We start from the raw sequence: 19072 nt of genomic DNA, 5'->3' as shown, positions 1-19072 counted from the left end.
CAGACATGGCTATCATTATGTCTCCTTTTTTGCTAACTGAAGTCCTATGGGTCCCTAAAACTAGCTCCACAGCCAAACATGACACAGTAATAAAAATAAAAAAAAAAAGAAAACCTATTCAGTTTCTGTTCAGAAAAGCTTAATATTATTTACATGGTAACAACGTTCATACAAATAAATTCTTTACAGGAAATATTGTCTACATATGTTTTACATAGCTGCTCAGAAACTCACCATCAAAGTGTGCCTTCTTTATTTCATATCTGTGTTGAACATCTACCAAGAGCCCAAGGAATATTCCATCCAGTTTTGTTCCACGAACACTAAGGTTGCCTTTACTGCTGAGAAGCTCTTTCCATGTTCCAGAAGGAGTTAGATAGGAATCATAAATGTAAAACACAGGCAGTTTCTTTCCTCTATGTTGTCTATGGTAGAAGGCTGGATGACTTGCATACTGAGTTGCAATATATTGTAAATATTTTGCAAGATTGATAGGATTTCTGCCACTGTATGGTTCAATATGCAGTGCTATCTTGAGGTCATATTTATTAGCAATGTCCAGCAAAACTGAAACTAATGAATCTGATGAGGTGCCCTCGGTATCAGACATTCCTGGTGGATACCATGAGACGACAAGTACACCTTGAAAATAAAAAGATTAAGATATGAGTAAATTAGCCAACAACCAACAATAAGACATAATGTAAAACAATAAGTTTCTCTAACTATATAGCATGCTAGTAAATACCAATGTTAGCATCTCTTAGAAGTCTCATGTGCACATCAATAATATTATTATCTCTTGAGCTGTAACATCCAAGTGCTGGGTAGAAGTTCGAGCTAATGTCTGTAGGAGGCTGATGACTGCCTGTAGGGTAAACTCTCTTATCTTCTCTTTTCCAGTTTGGTAGGTACCTGTGATTCCAGTGTTTCCACTCATGATCAACTACTAAATTTCCATACCACACATAATAAAATATATGTACATCATAGTTCAGTTTTGTACTCACAGTTCTGTTTTGCTCTGTGTTACTATTACTACGGTATTTCTTCATTTTTTGTGATATATGTTGCATCTTTTGATAAAACCTTTTTGCTTTAGCAATTTTTTCATTGAATATTTTCTCTGTGGTAAGGTGGTAAGACTTGCTTGACAGTAGCTTTTGTACATTTTCCTCTTTCAAAAGGTCAGTCTTGATAACAAATGGTTGTACAATAGTGGCTTGTCTTCTATTTGGTAAATCTAGGTTCAAAATCATATTCCGCCATTTATGACTTATGAAGCCCAATACAGCAACCAAACTGAACATAAATATCGTCAGAAAAACATGTCGCTTGACACGGATAATTAACAGACGAATGTGCATTACCATGCACATGTACAATGCATAGAAGCTTCAGACTACTTCAATTTAATGACATCACTAGGCCCATTCTGAAAAAGAAGACAGTACATAAAATTACTCACTTGATGGTTACTAGTACTGGTGCTGGTTTGTCATTGAAATCACTTAATACTGCAGTTACCAGTACATATACAAATATTAGAAAACAATGTAGCCCATGTCTGTCTGAATTGGAGTATAGCGTAAAAATTAATTTGAAGTAAATCAATCAAGAACTTTTTGAGATTTTGGGTTTCACTGGGTGATTTTGAACATGTGACATCACCTGATGACGTACCTCGCCACACGTCCAGCGGTGAAGCCTATCAGTCTGTCACACCTGTCTGTCAAGTGTTAAGTGGGGCTCCAGGCATGACTCAGTGCATCTGGCAGGCAGTATTTTTTGGCATTGCATTAGACAATTATCTACACCGAGGTAGTATTCATTATTTTATTTATTGGTCTCATGCTCTCCACTGGATAACTACAAAGTACAGTACAACAAAAACCTACCACAATGCGTCACAAGTACATAAATATAAGCTTCCGAATTGCATTGCTGCCATTAAATGACCTACATGTTCTTTACTAAACACAGCAGCCTAGCAGAGCAATGTGAAACACTGCCCCCTACCAGCAAAGGTAAGATCGACAAGCCCTATTGCTATACATGCAGTGAGGTATGTCACATATCCAAAATTTTGGGGTATTTCCTGACATTTGCAGCCCCATGTGCATTATGTTTAATTACTTGTCTCAGTGTCACCTACAATGCTTCATGGATTTTTAACTGTCAAGAAGAATCACCTTGCATGTATAAAATCTACACAACTATATAAAGACAAGTCATGTTTAACATTGTTACCAAAATTTTATGTGATACTCTACTAAACGTTTGGTCTAACTAAATATGCATATAAAGGGGAAAATTTTTTAGCAACAAATCCGTAAAGTTCTTGGCCTATTTACTTCAAATGTTCACATGATACTCTAATAAATGTTCACATGGACATAGGCTACATATATTTTTATACATAAGCTATATAAACAAATATATATATATATATATATATATATATATATATATATATATATATATATATATATATATATATATAAGAAACACTGTTAGCAAATACCTCAGAAAATTTTGTGATGATTTACATCAATTTTTTACACAACACACTAATAAACGTTTGGTTGCACATAGAGAAACATTGTTAGCAAAACTGTCAAAAAGTTCAAATTTTTACAGGATACTCTATAAACATTTAGATGGACATAGGCTAAATATTTTTAAACAATGACGTACAGGTTTCCTGTTAAAACAGATGGCAATAAAGGAACTGCTGCGCTGTGAAAATGTGTGGTTTCATTTCTTTTCTTGCAGTAAGTTTTAATTGCAATAGTGGGGCACTTAAACCATTAGGAAAATTGTTTCTCCCTATATATTCTTTCTCCTTAATACAGTTTTAAACAAAACTTGTATTCACGACTATGTGCTGTTTTATTTTCTTCCTCACAGTCAGTCTTCACAACAAACAGGAAAGCTGTATTTATAGCTTATCACATTATGATTAGAATACTACTTCGGAACCCAAACTGTCCAAACCTTTGTAATCCTACCCATTTACAGATTAAAACTATGAGGGTTGGAACTTAAATAGTGGCAACTATTTATTCACAACCGATACAAAAGAGTTCCTTGTTTGCATCTGCTGCTGTCCTTCAAAGTAGTCACCAGCGTTGTGTACAACCCGTTGCCAGCAATGCGGAAGGCGTAATACATCATTAGCAGAGCCTGTTCTGTTGATGGTGCAAATGGAGCGGTCTACTGCCTGTCGAATCTCTGGAACAGTTCTGAAGTGAATGCCACGAAGTGGTTCCTTCATCTTCGGAATCAAATCAAAGTCGCTATGACTTAAGTCCAGGGAGTATGGTGGATGCTACAGTACTACCCAGTCCTATCAACCGAACAGAGCAGCCACAGCTTGCGCTGTATGCGCCTGCACATTGTCGTGCAAAATGATGGGTGGGTTGTGCAGAAAGTGTCGCCGCTTGTTTCACAAAGCTGGTCGCAGGTGATGCTCCAAAAACGAACAGTAATACTGTGCACTGACTGTCTGCCGTGGAGGAATGTAATGTTTTAGAATAACACCATCACAGTCGTACATGACAATCACCATAACTTTCACCATACTGGGGCTCCGACACACTTTCGACTTTCATGGAGACCCATAATGCTTTGTGAAAGAAACGGCTACACTTTCTGCGCAACCCACCCACCATTTTGCACAACAATGCATGGGCTCATACAGCACAAGCTATGGCTGCTCCGTTCGGTCGATGGGACTGGGAAGTACTGTACCATCCACCATACTCCCTGGACTTAAGTCCTTGTGACTCTCATTTGATTCTGAAGATGAAGGAACCACTTTATGGCATTTACTTCAGAACTGTTCCAGAGATTCGACAAGCAGTAGTGCGCTCCATTTGCACCATCAACAGAACAGGCTCTGCTAACGGTATACTATGCCTTCCACATCACTGGCAACAGTTTCTACACAATGCTGGTGATTACTTTGAAGGACGGTAACAGGTGCAAACATGCAACTATTTTGTATTGGTTGTGAATAAATAGTTGCCACTATTTAAGTTTCAACCCTTGTATACGAAATAGTGTCAGTGATGGTACAGTCAATTGAGGTAACTTTGCACCACTTTTTTCCATTTTATGAAAGTACTGGAAACAAAATAAATTACACATTGCAACAGACATTGTAACATCTTACATCTATAGTTTCCGAGTACTTGGAAAACTGAAAACGTATACTAGATATGCCCTATTAGTGTAAAATTTCAATTTAATACTGGTACAAATTTACACAGTTATTTGCGGTAACTTTAGACTATTCTTACAAAACAAAGAAGTTTTGCTGTACCTAATGCTCTGGGTAAATTTAGATGATGCCAGAAACAAATCAGATGTTAATCAGAAGGAAAAACAAACAGTGTTTATACAGTACTGCAGGTTTCCTTTGAAATGTCAAGATATTTGTATCGACCTTGCATTGTTCCCTCTACATCACTGTCACTGGAAGCTCTCTTCACATCCAACACAATTAAAGGTAATCACAAGCCTAAGAGATTATAGGAAGTTGTAAAGACAACTGAAATACTAACTAGAAATCACAGAGGTAATAAAACTTACTTTAAGTACAAATCAATGCAAGTAGTTGGAGCAGCAGCCATTTGAAACAAAAGTAGTAAGTGGTACAAAGATACCCTAACTAGTAAAAAGTTAAAAGTTACCTTATGTTACTGTAGTATCCTCACAGACCCAGCAGCAGGTATACTACATATACAATGATCCCAGCCCATTTACCCATTTATTTTAATCTAATTCAATATCCAATCAAGAATTTGGTGGCAGTAACAATAAACAAGGCTACAGATCAGAGAGAATGGGAAGAGGGTATGGATGAAAACAAGAGAGGAAATGGATATATGGATATAGAGAGGGGAAGGGGGACATGGACAGAGAAAGGTGGGAGGAGAAGGTGGAGAGAGATAGGGAATTAGCAGATGGACAGAGAGAGGGGAGAGGAGTTGATGGGCAGAGAGAGGGGGAGGAAGAGCAGATGACCAAAGAGAGGGGGGGGGGGGGAGAGGAGATTCACAAAAAGAGGGGGGAGGAAGAGATTAGGGTGTGTATCAAAGTCCTATACATATTTAGCTACTGCGAAGTATTGCCAAGTTCAGTAGTGAAGTATAATTGTCAATTTTGAGGTATATTTCTTACACTCTTGTACTGTCTATATAGTGTAAAAACATCAACAGTTTATTTTGTTAAAGGCTCTGCTTACATATAAATATAGCTGTGCTGGTTGTTTACAAGAGGTGCAATAGATTTGAAAACAAACAAATAACAGTAGCAGCTCTGATAGACTTAAGTTCTGCATTTGACACCATCAACCTTAGAATACTCATGAAAAAGTCTGCAACATATTTGAGGACCATCACCTAAAAAAGTTGTTGAATCTCTATTAAAAAACAAACAGTTTTGTGTAACACTGAAGGGTAGGAAAAGTCAATGGCCTCAACTAAAAAATTGTCTCACCCAGCACAGTGTAAAATCCCACAAGAGTTCCTTAGTATTGAGCTAAATGAGCCCTCAAAAGACTACCCTCCCTCACAAGAGATGCCCAGTGGCAATACATCAAGCTAGAAGATTTGGAGAAAACTGAATTGCAGCAAAGATCCAGTTAAAACCAAAATAATTAAATGTGGCCTTAAAGATGAAGCAGACAACAAATGTGACTGTGGTGAAGTTCGGGACATGGAACACTTTGACTATGTCCCAACTGCCCCACAAGATGTACCCTTGACAGCTTATGGCTTGGCAATAAAGCTCAATACTGGGCTAAAAAATTTTCAAAAGAAATATTCCAGATGCGAAAAGGTAAAATACTACAGTAAAACATTTTCTGGAGAGCAGTCCCTCTAGAGCAGCAGTATAGGTCACTTACACAAGCAGGTAAAGCAGCTGACTCTCTCTCTGGCTAAGGACTGTAATTTGAACCACATTAAAACACACAATCAACTTGTAACAGGCAGTACCATATATACCAGCTCAGTAGCTTATCTGTAAGAGGATGGGTGAAGTCATGGTGATATTCTCAGCTGGGACTAGACATCACGAGCAGCCACAGACTGTGGAAAATCAGAGCTCCAGACTGGTGAAGCTGTTTCATTATGCACACCAAACATAAATTGCTCTGGGTGGTTGTTTGCCATTGAAGACATCACTATCCCATTGTCATCAATGAGACAGTTCCAGTCATCAATCAATATGACCAGTTAAACTGATGCTTTTGTTGATTGCAAAACTTTGGCTCACTAATTGTCACGAGCACACAAATCCGCCCTAAAGTCATGTATGTGGGGACAGCCAGACCAGTCCATGAAGGGCAGCTTAGTGTCATCGAGAAATAATTGTGCTCCACTGCAGGGGAGGAAGTTACCATCAAACTGCCAACACATCTGTTCTGACTGATGAAGAACACTGGCGAGTAACAATCTTTTTGTGTCAATATTTGGAAGCTTTCAGATCCAGTGTAGAGAAAAGTCAAATCAAGTGGCCCGTGATACAACACCCTATCAGTATACTAGGGACCATCCACCAATTAGTTAGCACTCATATAGAGTGTCACTGGCTGAACGATGAATAATCTGGGAGAAAGTGGAGAAGATGCTGCAAGATAACATTACTGAACCTTCAGAGAAGCCTTGGTCCTCTCCTGTGGTTCTTGTGAAGTAAAGGATGGCAAATGGTATTCCTACACCTACTAATGACAACTTAAAAAAATCATGAAGAAAGATGCCTATCCACTGCCACACAATGACAATACCCTAGACTGCTTGAAAGGAGCAATGTATTTCTCAATTATGGCCATGTAGACAGGCTACTGGCAAATCTACACTGAAGATGGTGACCGGAAAAACATTGCCTTCAAAACCCATGATGGCCTCTATGAGCATAAGTTTATGCAGTTTGGACTGTGTAACACTCCTGCTACCTTCAGATGTGTGGACAACCTGCTTTGACACCTGCAACAGATGAAGTGGCTTTGCTATCTGGACGACACTCATTTTTTCGAAGACATCTGAAGAATGTCTAACCTACATGACATGACATGTGTATTGAACCAGGGACCTAGAAACGATGGAGAGGCTTCGTCCCACCATAGCCCTCAGTGGTTAACGACCCCACAACAGGCCACAGCAGTCCACCCACCCCACTGCCGTCCCACACTGAACCCAGGGTTAATGTGTGTTCCTCATTGGACCCCCACCCCCCTTCCCAGAAACGTCTCATACCAGACAAGTGTAACCCTAAATGTTTGCGTGGTAGAATTATGGTGTATGTGTACATGGAAACAGTCTTTGCGCAGCAATCGCCGACACAGTTTAACTGAGGTGGAATAAGGGGAACCAGCCTGCATTCATTGAGGAAGATGTAAAACTGCTTTAAAAACCATCCACAGGCTGGCCAGCACACCAGATCTCGCCACAAATCCACCGGGTGGATTCATGCAGGGGACCGGCATGCTTTTCTGCTTGGGAAACAGCACATTAGACTGCATGGCTGGCCGGCTGGGCAAGCCTCCATAGTACTCTCCAAGATGTACTACTAATGCAACCAAGAAAGCATGTCTTCCAGTTGTTTTGGTCACCAAGCAGTTCTGGCAGTATTTACTTGGAAAATAATTCACTGTTGAGACAGACCACCATTCTCCATGCTGGATGACTAGCCTGAAGGATCCATCAGGTTGACTGGCGAGATGGGCAACAAGGCTTGAGGAGTATGTGGTCACAGCAGTATACAAACGTGGATGCAGACACAAGGATGCCAACAGCCTTTCAAGGAATCCTTTAATTGAATACAACAGTGTGGACTATATCTCAGTCATTCTCATATAAAATTACATTGCTGCTGATAGGTGGGAAGAACCAGCACTGCTGAAAACCATGGAAGCTTTGGAGGTGGAGCCAACCAAAGGAGAATTTGAATTAAGAAACGGAGCATTGCATAAGAAGAACTATGATAAAATGGGGCAGACATGATATCTTGTCATCCCAGCTCATCTATAGTTTGCCGTCGTGAAGTATTTTCACAACATTCCAACATCTGGGCGCTTGGGATTCATGAAGATGGTAGACAGAAGTGGACACAGATATCACGGGCCAGGTCTCTACCAATCCATTAGACACTATGTGAGCCACTGTAAGGAATGCCAATGATGGAAGCATGTGCCACAATTACTTCCGGGGCATCTGGTACCAATCCTGCCTGCAGCAGCACCATTCCACCAAACTGGAAGTGATGTCTTGGGGAAACAACAAATGGGAATCAATGTATAATATTCTGCTCTGATTACCTCACTCGCTATGCTGTCACAAAAACTGTGCTGACTGCCAAAGATCCAAAAATTATGAAGTTCCTAGAAGAAGACATCATTCTGAAGCACAGAGCACCCAATGTGATGATTTCTGATTACAGAGCAGCACCAGAAGTAATTTCACATTGCAAACTCACCCACAGGATGAACGTTGTCTACCACCTGTGAAATGGCCTTAAAGAACAGTTTAATAAAACATTGGAAGATCAGATATACTCTTGATGTACATTGATGTTGAACATGGAGATTGGAGTACAATACTGCCCATCGTAATATGTGTATACAACACAGTGAAGCAAGAAACCACAGGCTTCACACCATTCTTTCTGCTCTACAGTTGCGAGGCAAAAACAACAATTGATACACTTCCTGTTTTCAACCAGACAACACTCCAGATGACCACGAAACATCTCATTGACAGAAATGAAGAAACACGGCATCTGGCTCGCATACAGATGCTGGGCACCCAGAAGAAAGACTGGGAACATTATAATGCCAAGCACCAGCTAGTCAGATAGAGCCCAGGAGACTTGGTATGGATTTTTATGTCAGTGCAGAAAGTGAGATTATCAGAAAAATTACAGATGTACTACTCTGGGCTGTATCATATCCTTCACCACTTGTCAGATGTCACATATGAAGTTGAGAGTTATGACCCTTCATCAAGAAGGCAAAAGTCCAGAGACATCATCCATGTCCTCCATATGATTTCCTACAACAGTGCAGAAAAGCATATCGCAGGGGGGGGGGGGGGGGCTACTTTTGATGCTCATCATAGTGAAGAGAATGTAACATCACAATCAGAACACAAAGATCCACCAGCACTGCCATACAAAGAACCACTGACTGGATCTTGACCCAGGATACTGTAGTCGGCTCCAATGAGAGCTTCTGAGACAGCAGGTCATTTTTTGTCCAGGGAAGGGAGCAATGCAATGTGCTGTGTTGTGTGCAGTGTGGTGTAGTGATTAGCCTCACTAACTGCCATGTTGAAGGTCACCAGTTCAAATCTGACCACCAGCAGTTATTTGTTATTTAGTATTTATCAGTTCTGGAAGGTTCTTGAAATATCTTATACTTCCAACATTTGTATATTCTGGAATGTTCGATGTATGTTAAAATACCAGCAGTCTGGAATATTTGTTGTTTGTATAAATAGCTGCACTCTTCATCCAGTACGTCAATTCCATTCTCACAGTACAAAGGTATCAGTAATAAATGTGTTTTCAGTTCTACATGTTGTCCTTCACTGATGATACTCCTCCAGACTTTGAGTTGATTGTGTTTTAAAAATGACAATCCTAAATACAATTTTTCCTCTGGAGAATGACCTAAATGTGAAAATTGGCCAATTAAACATAAAAATAAACCAACTCACACACCCAAAGTGGAAAAGTCTTCATTAAAAAATGTCATCAAGGTTTTAGAAAGGTGTAGAAATAAATTGGAATGACAACAGTACAATACCAGTCGAATTCACACATGAAAAGCAGGAAGCTTCCAGGAGCCAAAAATTCAATGAAGAAGGTGACTGACCATCTGCTGTAAGGTTTTTCCCTCATAGTCAGGCAGGATGACTACATTAAATATTGGGGCATATGGCCCTTGTCTGGTTTTGAAGAGGACAATCAAAGTAGCCTCTCTGTAAGTTGGGAAGTATTCAGTCAGGCAGGTTTCATTAAAAATATTAATGGGCAATGAGAATCTAGATGTTGAGCACCCCAATCACCAAAAAGAGCAAAAACAAAAATATTTAGAAGATATTGATTTCTGAGATGCCTCATGATACTAAAGTTGGCTAGTTGTATTTCACACTGACAACAGCAAACCTATTTTCCCACAAAGAGAAGGAACAACTACACTATGCCTCAGTGTTGGAGAAATCACATTCAGAAGTAATTTACTCAACATCAATACACTTAATAAGAGTGGTTGTGAGCTGGCTCACTTGGAGAAGCACTTCCAGACAGATGTTCCACTACTGCCTCAGGAAAATCCTTAGGACCTGCGAGACAATGTGTCTTCACATGCTGCTATCAGCAGTTCAGCAGTTCTGTCAATTATACTCTTGAAAGATTCCAAAATTCCATAGGAAGTTTCCTAATTTAGTGAGCACATTGAGGAGATCATTGACAGTGAAAGTAAGTAAATCTACAGTTTTTGGTACATAAATTTGAGTTTATACTACTGCTTTTTTGAGTCATTTCAATATGAAATCACTGAGGCAGTATGAACTTTTGATGTACATTTATTAAATTTTAGGCCCATTTTTGCTTGTTATTTAGGATTATAATCTCTTTTAGGCATTATGAGTTCACAGAAGTTTTGAGATGTGGGATTGTATCTACCAAAAATGCGAAATTGCTTTCAAACATATCACATTAAATGATGGGTGACTGAAAACTATACGCCCAGTGGTTCCAAAGTGAAACCACGATCTTAAAACAACTGAGTTAAAGCAACTAAATGGCTGACATTTCAACTGACTTGCTGTGGTCCTATTCAGTGTGGTTAGTTGCTAGATACTGGACAATATCTTCCCGTATACTCTATTTTGCTTATATGGTGGCTACTGACATCACACATTTGGGGTGTCACTGGACAAGTTGAAGAGAGGTAACTATGGAGGAGGATGGTTGTATGGTAGACTATTGCCTGTGCTACTTTGATGTCAACTATAGTTGGTGAACAGTAGAAAATCGCATATCAGCATGCTATTTCCTGTGCCGCTCCAGTAAGTGATATGCTACTCTTGTTGGTGATTGGTAGGCAATAGCAAATTGGCAGCTTGTACCCAGGGGTAGTGTTTTCCTGTAGCGAAGCATTAAGGCCACACGGTAGTTCTCTCATGACTACTGTTTATGCAGCTAGACCCAAGTGGTGCTGTTGGCTGGCAAACACATATGGTCTGCAGGGATGGAATCTCTGGCAGCCAGGCCATAGGTAACTTGTAGCCATCTTCCCTGTTCATGCTGTTAGGGCATTTGATTACTTCAATAGCCTCTCTTATTTTTCCTGTTGCATCTACAGCTGGTGAGCAAGCATAGGAGGTTCTATAAAACTGATAGAATGTACACATTGCTGGTGGTGTTCTGTTACAGCTAACTTGTTGTTCTGTCCTAGTCATATGTAATGTTCATGCTGAGACATGAGTGCTAATAGGTCTCAGATCTTGTGGCCACTTTGGAAGATGGATTTAATTCCTCTGCAACACAGAACCTTCCCTATGCAGTTGCTGAAACCTCTCACATGGCTGGCAAACAACAAGAAGAGTTTCTTCTGTACCTTTGCCTGTTTTGTCCTCACTATACCTCATCATGGCACATTGTATGTCGTTGTTGTTGTATCCATTCACATGGAATGTTGTCTTGAGCTCATTCAGTTCATGTTGTGTGTGGGTAGCATCACTAATACGGTGAGCTTGGGCTCTCAGGGTATGTAGCACAGAGTGTTTTTTTTTTTTTTTTTTTTTTTTTTTTTTTTTTTTTTTTTTTTTTTTTTTTGCTGGATGGTGGTACGAATCTGCATGCAAGTACCTGTTGGCGTGAGTCAATTTCCTGTAGACTTTATGTCCTAGTTTGCTGCTAGATGTTCTATCCAACTTCACATCCAGTAAAAGAATCACTCCATTGTTTTCCATTTCTAACATGAACTCAATGTTCTTATGTAAGCCATTGAGATGTTCATGGAATTGGTGTGGTTTTGCTTCCTCATGCAACCATAGGACAAATGTGTCATTCAATTACCTCAGCCAGCAGTGAGGGTGTAAAATTTAGCACAGTCTGTTTGAAAGCTTCCATGAATATGTCTGCTTCTACAGGACAAAGGGGAGAGCCCATAAAATTTACCCTGCCAACTAAGATATGTTAAAGACAAGCACAATTGCACTGGTCCACAGGTGTCTGGTGGTATTTACTCCTGCAGGATGTTGAAGGTTTCAGCTACGGACATACTGGTAAAGAATGATTTTATGTCAAAGCTAACCACAAGATCTGTAGCTATTACTTGCTGTTTCCATATGAGCTGGATCAAATGCATAGAAACCTCAACATAAGACTACGTGTGGCCAACCAGGCTGTATAATTTGTTGGCCAGATGCTTTGCAAGACAATATGTGGATAAGTTGATCCCATTGACATTTGTTGCTCCAGTGTGAGCTCTATAACTTATCTCTATTGGCAGTTCTTTACAACTTCATTCAGTGCGTAGACTTGCTTGTACGTTATTTTGTCAACATTGTTTCAGTCGTTGCCAGCAACCTGGTCAGGCATAGATGAGCCTACTAGTACTAGCTATGGACCTTATGGTTAACTTTAACATAAAAACTTTGTTTACCTATTTGTGTATAGCTAAAACCATCACCATCCTATAGGAGTAAATACTACCAGACATCTGCAACTGGTGCAATTGTGCTTGTCTTCAACATATTTTAGTTGGCAGAGCAAATTTTATGAACATACAGTCAGAATAGCAATAGGTCCTCCCTTTCACCTGTAGAAGCTGACTTATTTGTGGAGCTTTTAAGCATACGATACTAAATTCTGTGCCACTGGGCTCACACTGTTCATCATATGGCCGCATCGGAAAGAACTATACAGATTTCATGAGCGCAACAGCTTACATAAGAAGATACTGTTCTTTATAAATGGAAAACAACAGAGCAATTCCTTTCTGAATGTGGAGGAGTATAAAACATCTAGCAGCAAACTAGGACATAAATTCTACAGGAAACTGATGCACAGCAACAAATACCAGCATGCAGATTCACAACACCATCCAGCACAAAATGACACTGTGCAATGTATACTGACAGTCTGTGTTCACTAGATTGGTGCACTAACCACATACAAAATGGGCTGAATGAGCTCAAGACAACATTCTGTGCAAGTGGATACAGCAACAGAAACATACAAAGAACTAAGAGGTACAGTAAGGACAAAACTGATGAAGATACAGAAGAAATTTTATTGATTGGCGACTCCATGTTGTCTTGTGCACTACGACCAGATAACAGGTATACTTGAAAAAAGAGAGAGCATTGGTTGTATATTTTTTACTATTGCAAAATCGATTTTCTGTCACTGAGTGACCATCTTCAGTGCTAGAAGTTAAAAATTTTTTCACATTACGATCAGAGAGTACAACATAGAAAATCACAATTACATCTGCATATGACCATAACACTTGTTAGAAACAAACCTATATTGTATAACTTAAATTGGGATGCACTGTTGTCACTAAGCTTATGGCAATCACATAGACTGAGGTCGCTGTTTACCTGCACTTGCTCAGCAGACCTCGGTGTGACGGTGTGACTGTCGTAAAATTATGTTCAGTAGGCGTCCATAAGTTCTGTAAATTACAGAAAAAAAAAAGAAAGAAGCATCTTTTAAAAAACGACATCTCGTAGGCGTTGACACAAAGTAATACAAACCGGTTATCACTTTACGTAATTATTTTTAATGTATGTTAACAATTCTTTTGCTATTTGAATAAGTGCTGGATATCGTGCATAGTCTATGTTTTATTTCTCTAAAGTACGATGTACATTTTGGTATAAGTGACACTATTACTTGTCCTTCCTCATGATGGTTTCTCGATGATTGATGTATACTACTTGTTCGCACCTTACATTTGCACGGCATTTTAATTATTAAGTAACGGCAGTTTCGTACTGTGATTATTTTTTATATATTTGACTCCTTGGTATTAACGTTATTATATTTTTTATATATTGACTCCTTGGTATTAACGTTTGTTACATAAATTACGAACGTTGTACTTTTGACTTCCCACGCCAGATGGTGGGTGTTACGTTTTTAAGAAAGACCTGTGTTGCGCCTCTCTTTTTATGTTGTTCATTTATTATTCTTTGGCATTATCTTTTGCTTTTTATATGTTCTGCACTCTAACAACTTATCATCGATCTATTTTATGTTTTATAGTTTATAAAAAACAATATGCCAATGTATTTTAGATATTCTCCTGCGTCTGCTATGTGTTGTACGTACATTTTAAATTTGAATTACTACACCATTCACAAAAGTACAAGAGTTATTTAGTGTTAATAATTTGCAAAACCAATAATACTATGTCTTCACGTGACACATGTCACATAGAGGGCGTGTCAAGCCCCGTCACACCGAGGTCTGCTGAACAAGTGCAGGTAAACAGCGACCTCAGTCTATGTGATTGCCGTAAGCTTAGTGACAACAGTGCATCCCAATTTAAGTTATACAATATAGGTTTGTTTCTAACAAGTGTTATGGTCATATGCAGATGTAATTGTGATTTTCTATGTTGTACTCTCTGATCGTAATGTGAAAAAATTTTTAACTTCTAGCACTGAAGATGGTCACTCAGTGACAGAAAATTGATTTTGCAATAGTAAAAAATATACGACCAATGCTGTCTCTTTTTTCAAGTATACAGAAGAAACTCATCCTGTACTTCATGAGTGGCCACAAGATTCAAGATCTGTTGGGGTCCACTAAGGATCCAGTGGATGCTGCTCTCCACACTGCTGGCATCTACCAACTTTGGTTTGGATGCGGTAAAGTCCATTTTGGTGAAGCCGGTAGACCCATAAGCACTCATGTGATTCAGCATGAACATTATTTATGATTGGCACAGCACAACTCAGATATAGCGGAACACCACCAGCAATATGGCCATTCTATCAATTATCTAGAACCTCCCATACCTGATCAGCAGCTGTGGATGCAGCAACAAAAAATAAGAGAAGCTACTGAAATAATCAAATGCCCTAACAGCATGAACAGCGAGAATGGTTCAGAGTTACCCATGGCCTGGGTGCCAGTGATCCCACCCTCATGGATCAAGTGTGTTCGTTAGCCAGCAGCACCACTTTACCTGGGTTTCACAACAGAAACATCAGTCATGAGAGAAATGTCATGCGGTGTGACCTTAATGCTTCACTTCAGGAAACACTACCCTTGGGTACAGGCTGTCGAATTGCTACTGCCTACCAATCAACGACAAGAGTTGCCTACCAATTACTTACTAGAGTGGCACAAGAAATAGCCTGCCAATATGCTATTTCCTAACACTCACCTACTATAGTCGCCTTCCAATTAGCCACCAGTGTAGCACAGGCAATAACCTACCATACAGCCATCTCTCCTGCCCCTCTCCATAGTTATCTCTCTTCAATTTGTTCACCAACATCCCACATATGTGACACCGGTAGCCACCACGTAACTGAAATAGACAGTATATACGGAAAGACATTCTCCAGTATCCAGTAACTAACCGACCTGAAGAGCACCATAACAAGTCGGTCGAAATGTCACAATTTAGCTGCTTTAGTGTTTCATAATGATGTGACCTAATACCCAAAATTATTTTATTCAAAATGGCATTGGTCATGGAAGCCTAAGAACTTATATAATTGATTGTTTCTTTTTTGCCAATTTCTTCTTGTTTTCATTGCTTACAATGATAGTAAAAATTAATTTTGTGAAAAATTTTAAAATATAGTTTTTAATATTGTTGGGACTCATAGGGTTACCTGTTGATTTATGTAATTTGACAACTATTGCCTGCTTTGCTTTTGTTTCACTTAGTAATATATTACAATTTGAACCCAAAGAATTGAACTGAGCAAGGTGGCACAGAGGGGGCAAAGGTTGACATCCCCTTCAGCCATACAGATTTAAGTTTTCCAAAATAGCTTATGGCAAATAACAGGAAAATTCCATTGAAGAGAAAATGGTTCTTATTCTTCACCAGCCATTCTCAATTTCAGCTTGTGCTCCTTCTCTAAACCCCTCATCATTGACAGGACACTAAATCCTAATAATCCTCCCTCTTTTCCCAAAGGACTGAAATGTTTTCTACAGGTTCTGAGCACTACAATTTAGTGTTGCTTTTATACCTAGTGCTTGTTTCATCTCTAATTGTAAAGCAAGGCCTCTATGAACTCCAACATTGTTCTCATGACTGCAACATTTTGCCTCAACAGCTTGGTGAATCACGGTAACAAAACCGTATAGCATCTAGCCAGGTGTAACAAAAGCAAAAAAGTGAACAAACTGAATTGGTCACTGCAGCATACAGTATTACTAATTTCCCATTAAGCACCACTGTGATGTCAATACAGTGAAACAACAGATTTAAAGCATGGCATATGAAAAGCTAGTCTGGGCTATTTATTTCAATACAGAAAGCAGGGAATGGACAGACTGATGCAATGAGCTAGGAAGACAAACAAAAGAACAGAAATATCAATACATATTTAAAAATCTAAGCCTCTACAAACCTCATAAAATAGATGCACTGCAATGGAGAAGTATATACAGCAATACATGCACATGCACATGCTAATGCATATGCTTTCACCACATGAGAGCTGAAAAACTATACAGCATCCAACAGCTGTGTTCTATTTGTTGCATTTTGGTCCATGTTGAAGGCTCAATAGATTTCACATCCTCTCAATGATAAAAGGAAATGTGACTGAATTTTCTCCCTAATGCCTGAAAGTGTAGAGAGAATCAAATGTAAATAACTTCTGCAGTTATCACAGTTACCAGTAACTATGATGCAGCTTTCCCCAAGACCATCTGCACATTATGTAGTTTTTATATTTAAAAATACCAGGGATATCCATAAGTAATCTGTAAACCACAATTACTTGTTAAAAATTTACCTTTACTATACAATCAACCAATCAGATGCTGACAAACAATGACATTGTTCATGAGGTTCATTATTAGCTGTTTGTTTAAAAAACTGAAGCTCTTAAAATCATCATGGAAGCTAATGACAATGCTTTGCAAGTGTATGTGATCCATGTCAAACACTGAAAAGTAACAGTGAAAAACAAACGTGGAAAATAAAACAAGTTCTACATTTCATACAGGCATCAAACAACATAAACTCTGCTAGAAAGGCTTTCTCAACTAAATTCTTCCTGATCTGATACATATATCTAATATTCTACCTCCAGGAAAAACTTACAAAAAAAAAAAAAAAAAAAAAAAAAAAAAACAGTAAGGCAGAATATACAGAAATTCTGTTATTCTAGTGTTAGACTGGTGGTTACATAGAAAAGACTGTTGTATTCTCCCAATAAGAGGGTAAGATTAAAGTGTGGTACAGTACCCTCTAAATTAAGAAAGAAGACTAAAGTTTAACATATCACCAATATGAAAATCATTAAGAGAGAGACTACTTTCTCTGATGGTAGTGGATTAGATAATGAATGAGCTGTGACCTTTTCAAAGAAAGGATCCTGGCATTTGCCAAAAGCGATTTAGGGAAACAATGGGTAACATTAAGCAGGGTAGCACAATCAGAATGGAATCACATTAATTCCTTGAGTATAGGAGATGATTGAAACTACTTCCTTCCTGAGACATAGTGTCTGGTTGGAGCAGTATTTTGCCAAATGTAAGCACATCGATCCTTCATGTCATTAACAATAATGTGGTAGACTTTGTTCTGACCACCATGTCAAGGTAAGTGGACTGCCATGTCTACCATAGATTCAACTGATGAGCAAAAAGGCTCTATCTACAGTAACATAATTGTAAGAAAACTGAATTCATATTTGCAGCGGCAACAAACATTTTCCCAATATCTAAATAAAGTGCTGTCAACACATGGGTAATGTCTGCCTCATTCCTTTAGTGACTTCCACAAGTACAACAGGCATTTAAGCCTCTTCTACCTCTCCCTGTAATCCCCCTCAAAGATGATTAGACTTTAACATTCCATCAACAGTTGTGTCATTGGAGTGTTAGTTATTCAGTTAGTTTGTTAGTTACATATTCCATACGCCATTTGGATGATTCTTTGATTGAAATGATGTGTAACAAGTCAGTTTACATGTTTGTATACATGATTGGTGTTAATATTAATGAACACTTTTTTTTTTAATCCTGCTCATGCAACTACACTTAGAAACAACTTTTTCTATTTTTTTATTATGGTGGGGAAGGAAATCAGCCTTGTCCTTTCCAAAGGAACCATCCTGGCATTTGCCTGGACTGTGTGATGAAGTAAGCTGGGTTATTTTTACTTGCCCTCTTGTTTTGCCATCAGCCTCCTTAAACTAGTTTTTTTCGATTTTAACTGATTAACATATGTGAGTATATTCAGTATTTTCATAAAAGAGAAAGGTTGGCCCTCAGTTTTAAAGAATATAACACAAGATCTAATTTTGTGCTTAGTTTTATGTATGTAATTGATTTCCTGGTTTATTTTGACTATTCCTAGTTAGTAACTTTCATTATAGGGTGAGAGTTAGTAATTGTTTTGTAATTTAAATTCTATTGCTGATGTATAAACAAATATAAATTCTGTACTAGTTATAAACATTTGGAAGACGAAATGCTACTATTCTTAAAGTGTCTATTTGGCTCTATCTGAAAACATGTTAGCAAAGCTGGTTCTTAATTAATTCCAAAGTAATTAAGTTTTGTCCAAAGTATTGTTTGTGTACTTATATTTGTTAATTTCATGATTTAAGCAAATAATTCGGCTTTTGTAGTATAAGAAACTGTTAAAAAGAACCAATTTTTCGATGTATTCAGTAAATTTAATTGTAATTTCTGTAAATTTAACTTTGAACAATGCGTAGTTTCAGTACCTATTATTGAGAGGATATGTAAGGGGCCAATTTTTGATCACTAGACAGTCATTCCACAGCCAAGTTTCAGACAAGGAACCTGTGTTGGTTAGAATGACAACAATGCAGCA

The 19072-nt window shown here is 38.5% G+C and overlaps 1 protein-coding gene across 4 annotated transcripts in view; it reads right to left on the bottom strand.

Moving 5' to 3' along the window:
* LOC126248329 (glycoprotein endo-alpha-1,2-mannosidase) overlaps positions 1-19072 on the bottom strand; it is a 70752-nt gene that overhangs the window by 19775 nt on the left and 31905 nt on the right. For 3 of the 4 annotated variants that reach the window (XM_049949224.1, XM_049949221.1, XM_049949223.1), the window contains exons 2-4: positions 16629-16845; positions 749-1435; positions 235-642 (exon numbers count right to left, since the gene is read on the bottom strand). In XM_049949224.1, coding sequence (XP_049805181.1) covers positions 235-642; positions 749-1379 — 1039 coding nt within the window. In that variant the 5' untranslated portion in view covers positions 1380-1435; positions 16629-16845. The remainder of the gene's footprint in view (positions 1-234; positions 643-748; positions 1436-16628; positions 16846-19072) is intronic. The other variant, XM_049949222.1, reaches the window with a different exon arrangement.

The sequence above is a fragment of the Schistocerca nitens genome, chromosome 3 (assembly GCF_023898315.1).
Source record: "Schistocerca nitens isolate TAMUIC-IGC-003100 chromosome 3, iqSchNite1.1, whole genome shotgun sequence".
Classification (NCBI taxonomy): domain Eukaryota; kingdom Metazoa; phylum Arthropoda; class Insecta; order Orthoptera; family Acrididae; genus Schistocerca; species Schistocerca nitens.
This window is presented reverse-complemented; position numbering and strand designations above follow the sequence as displayed.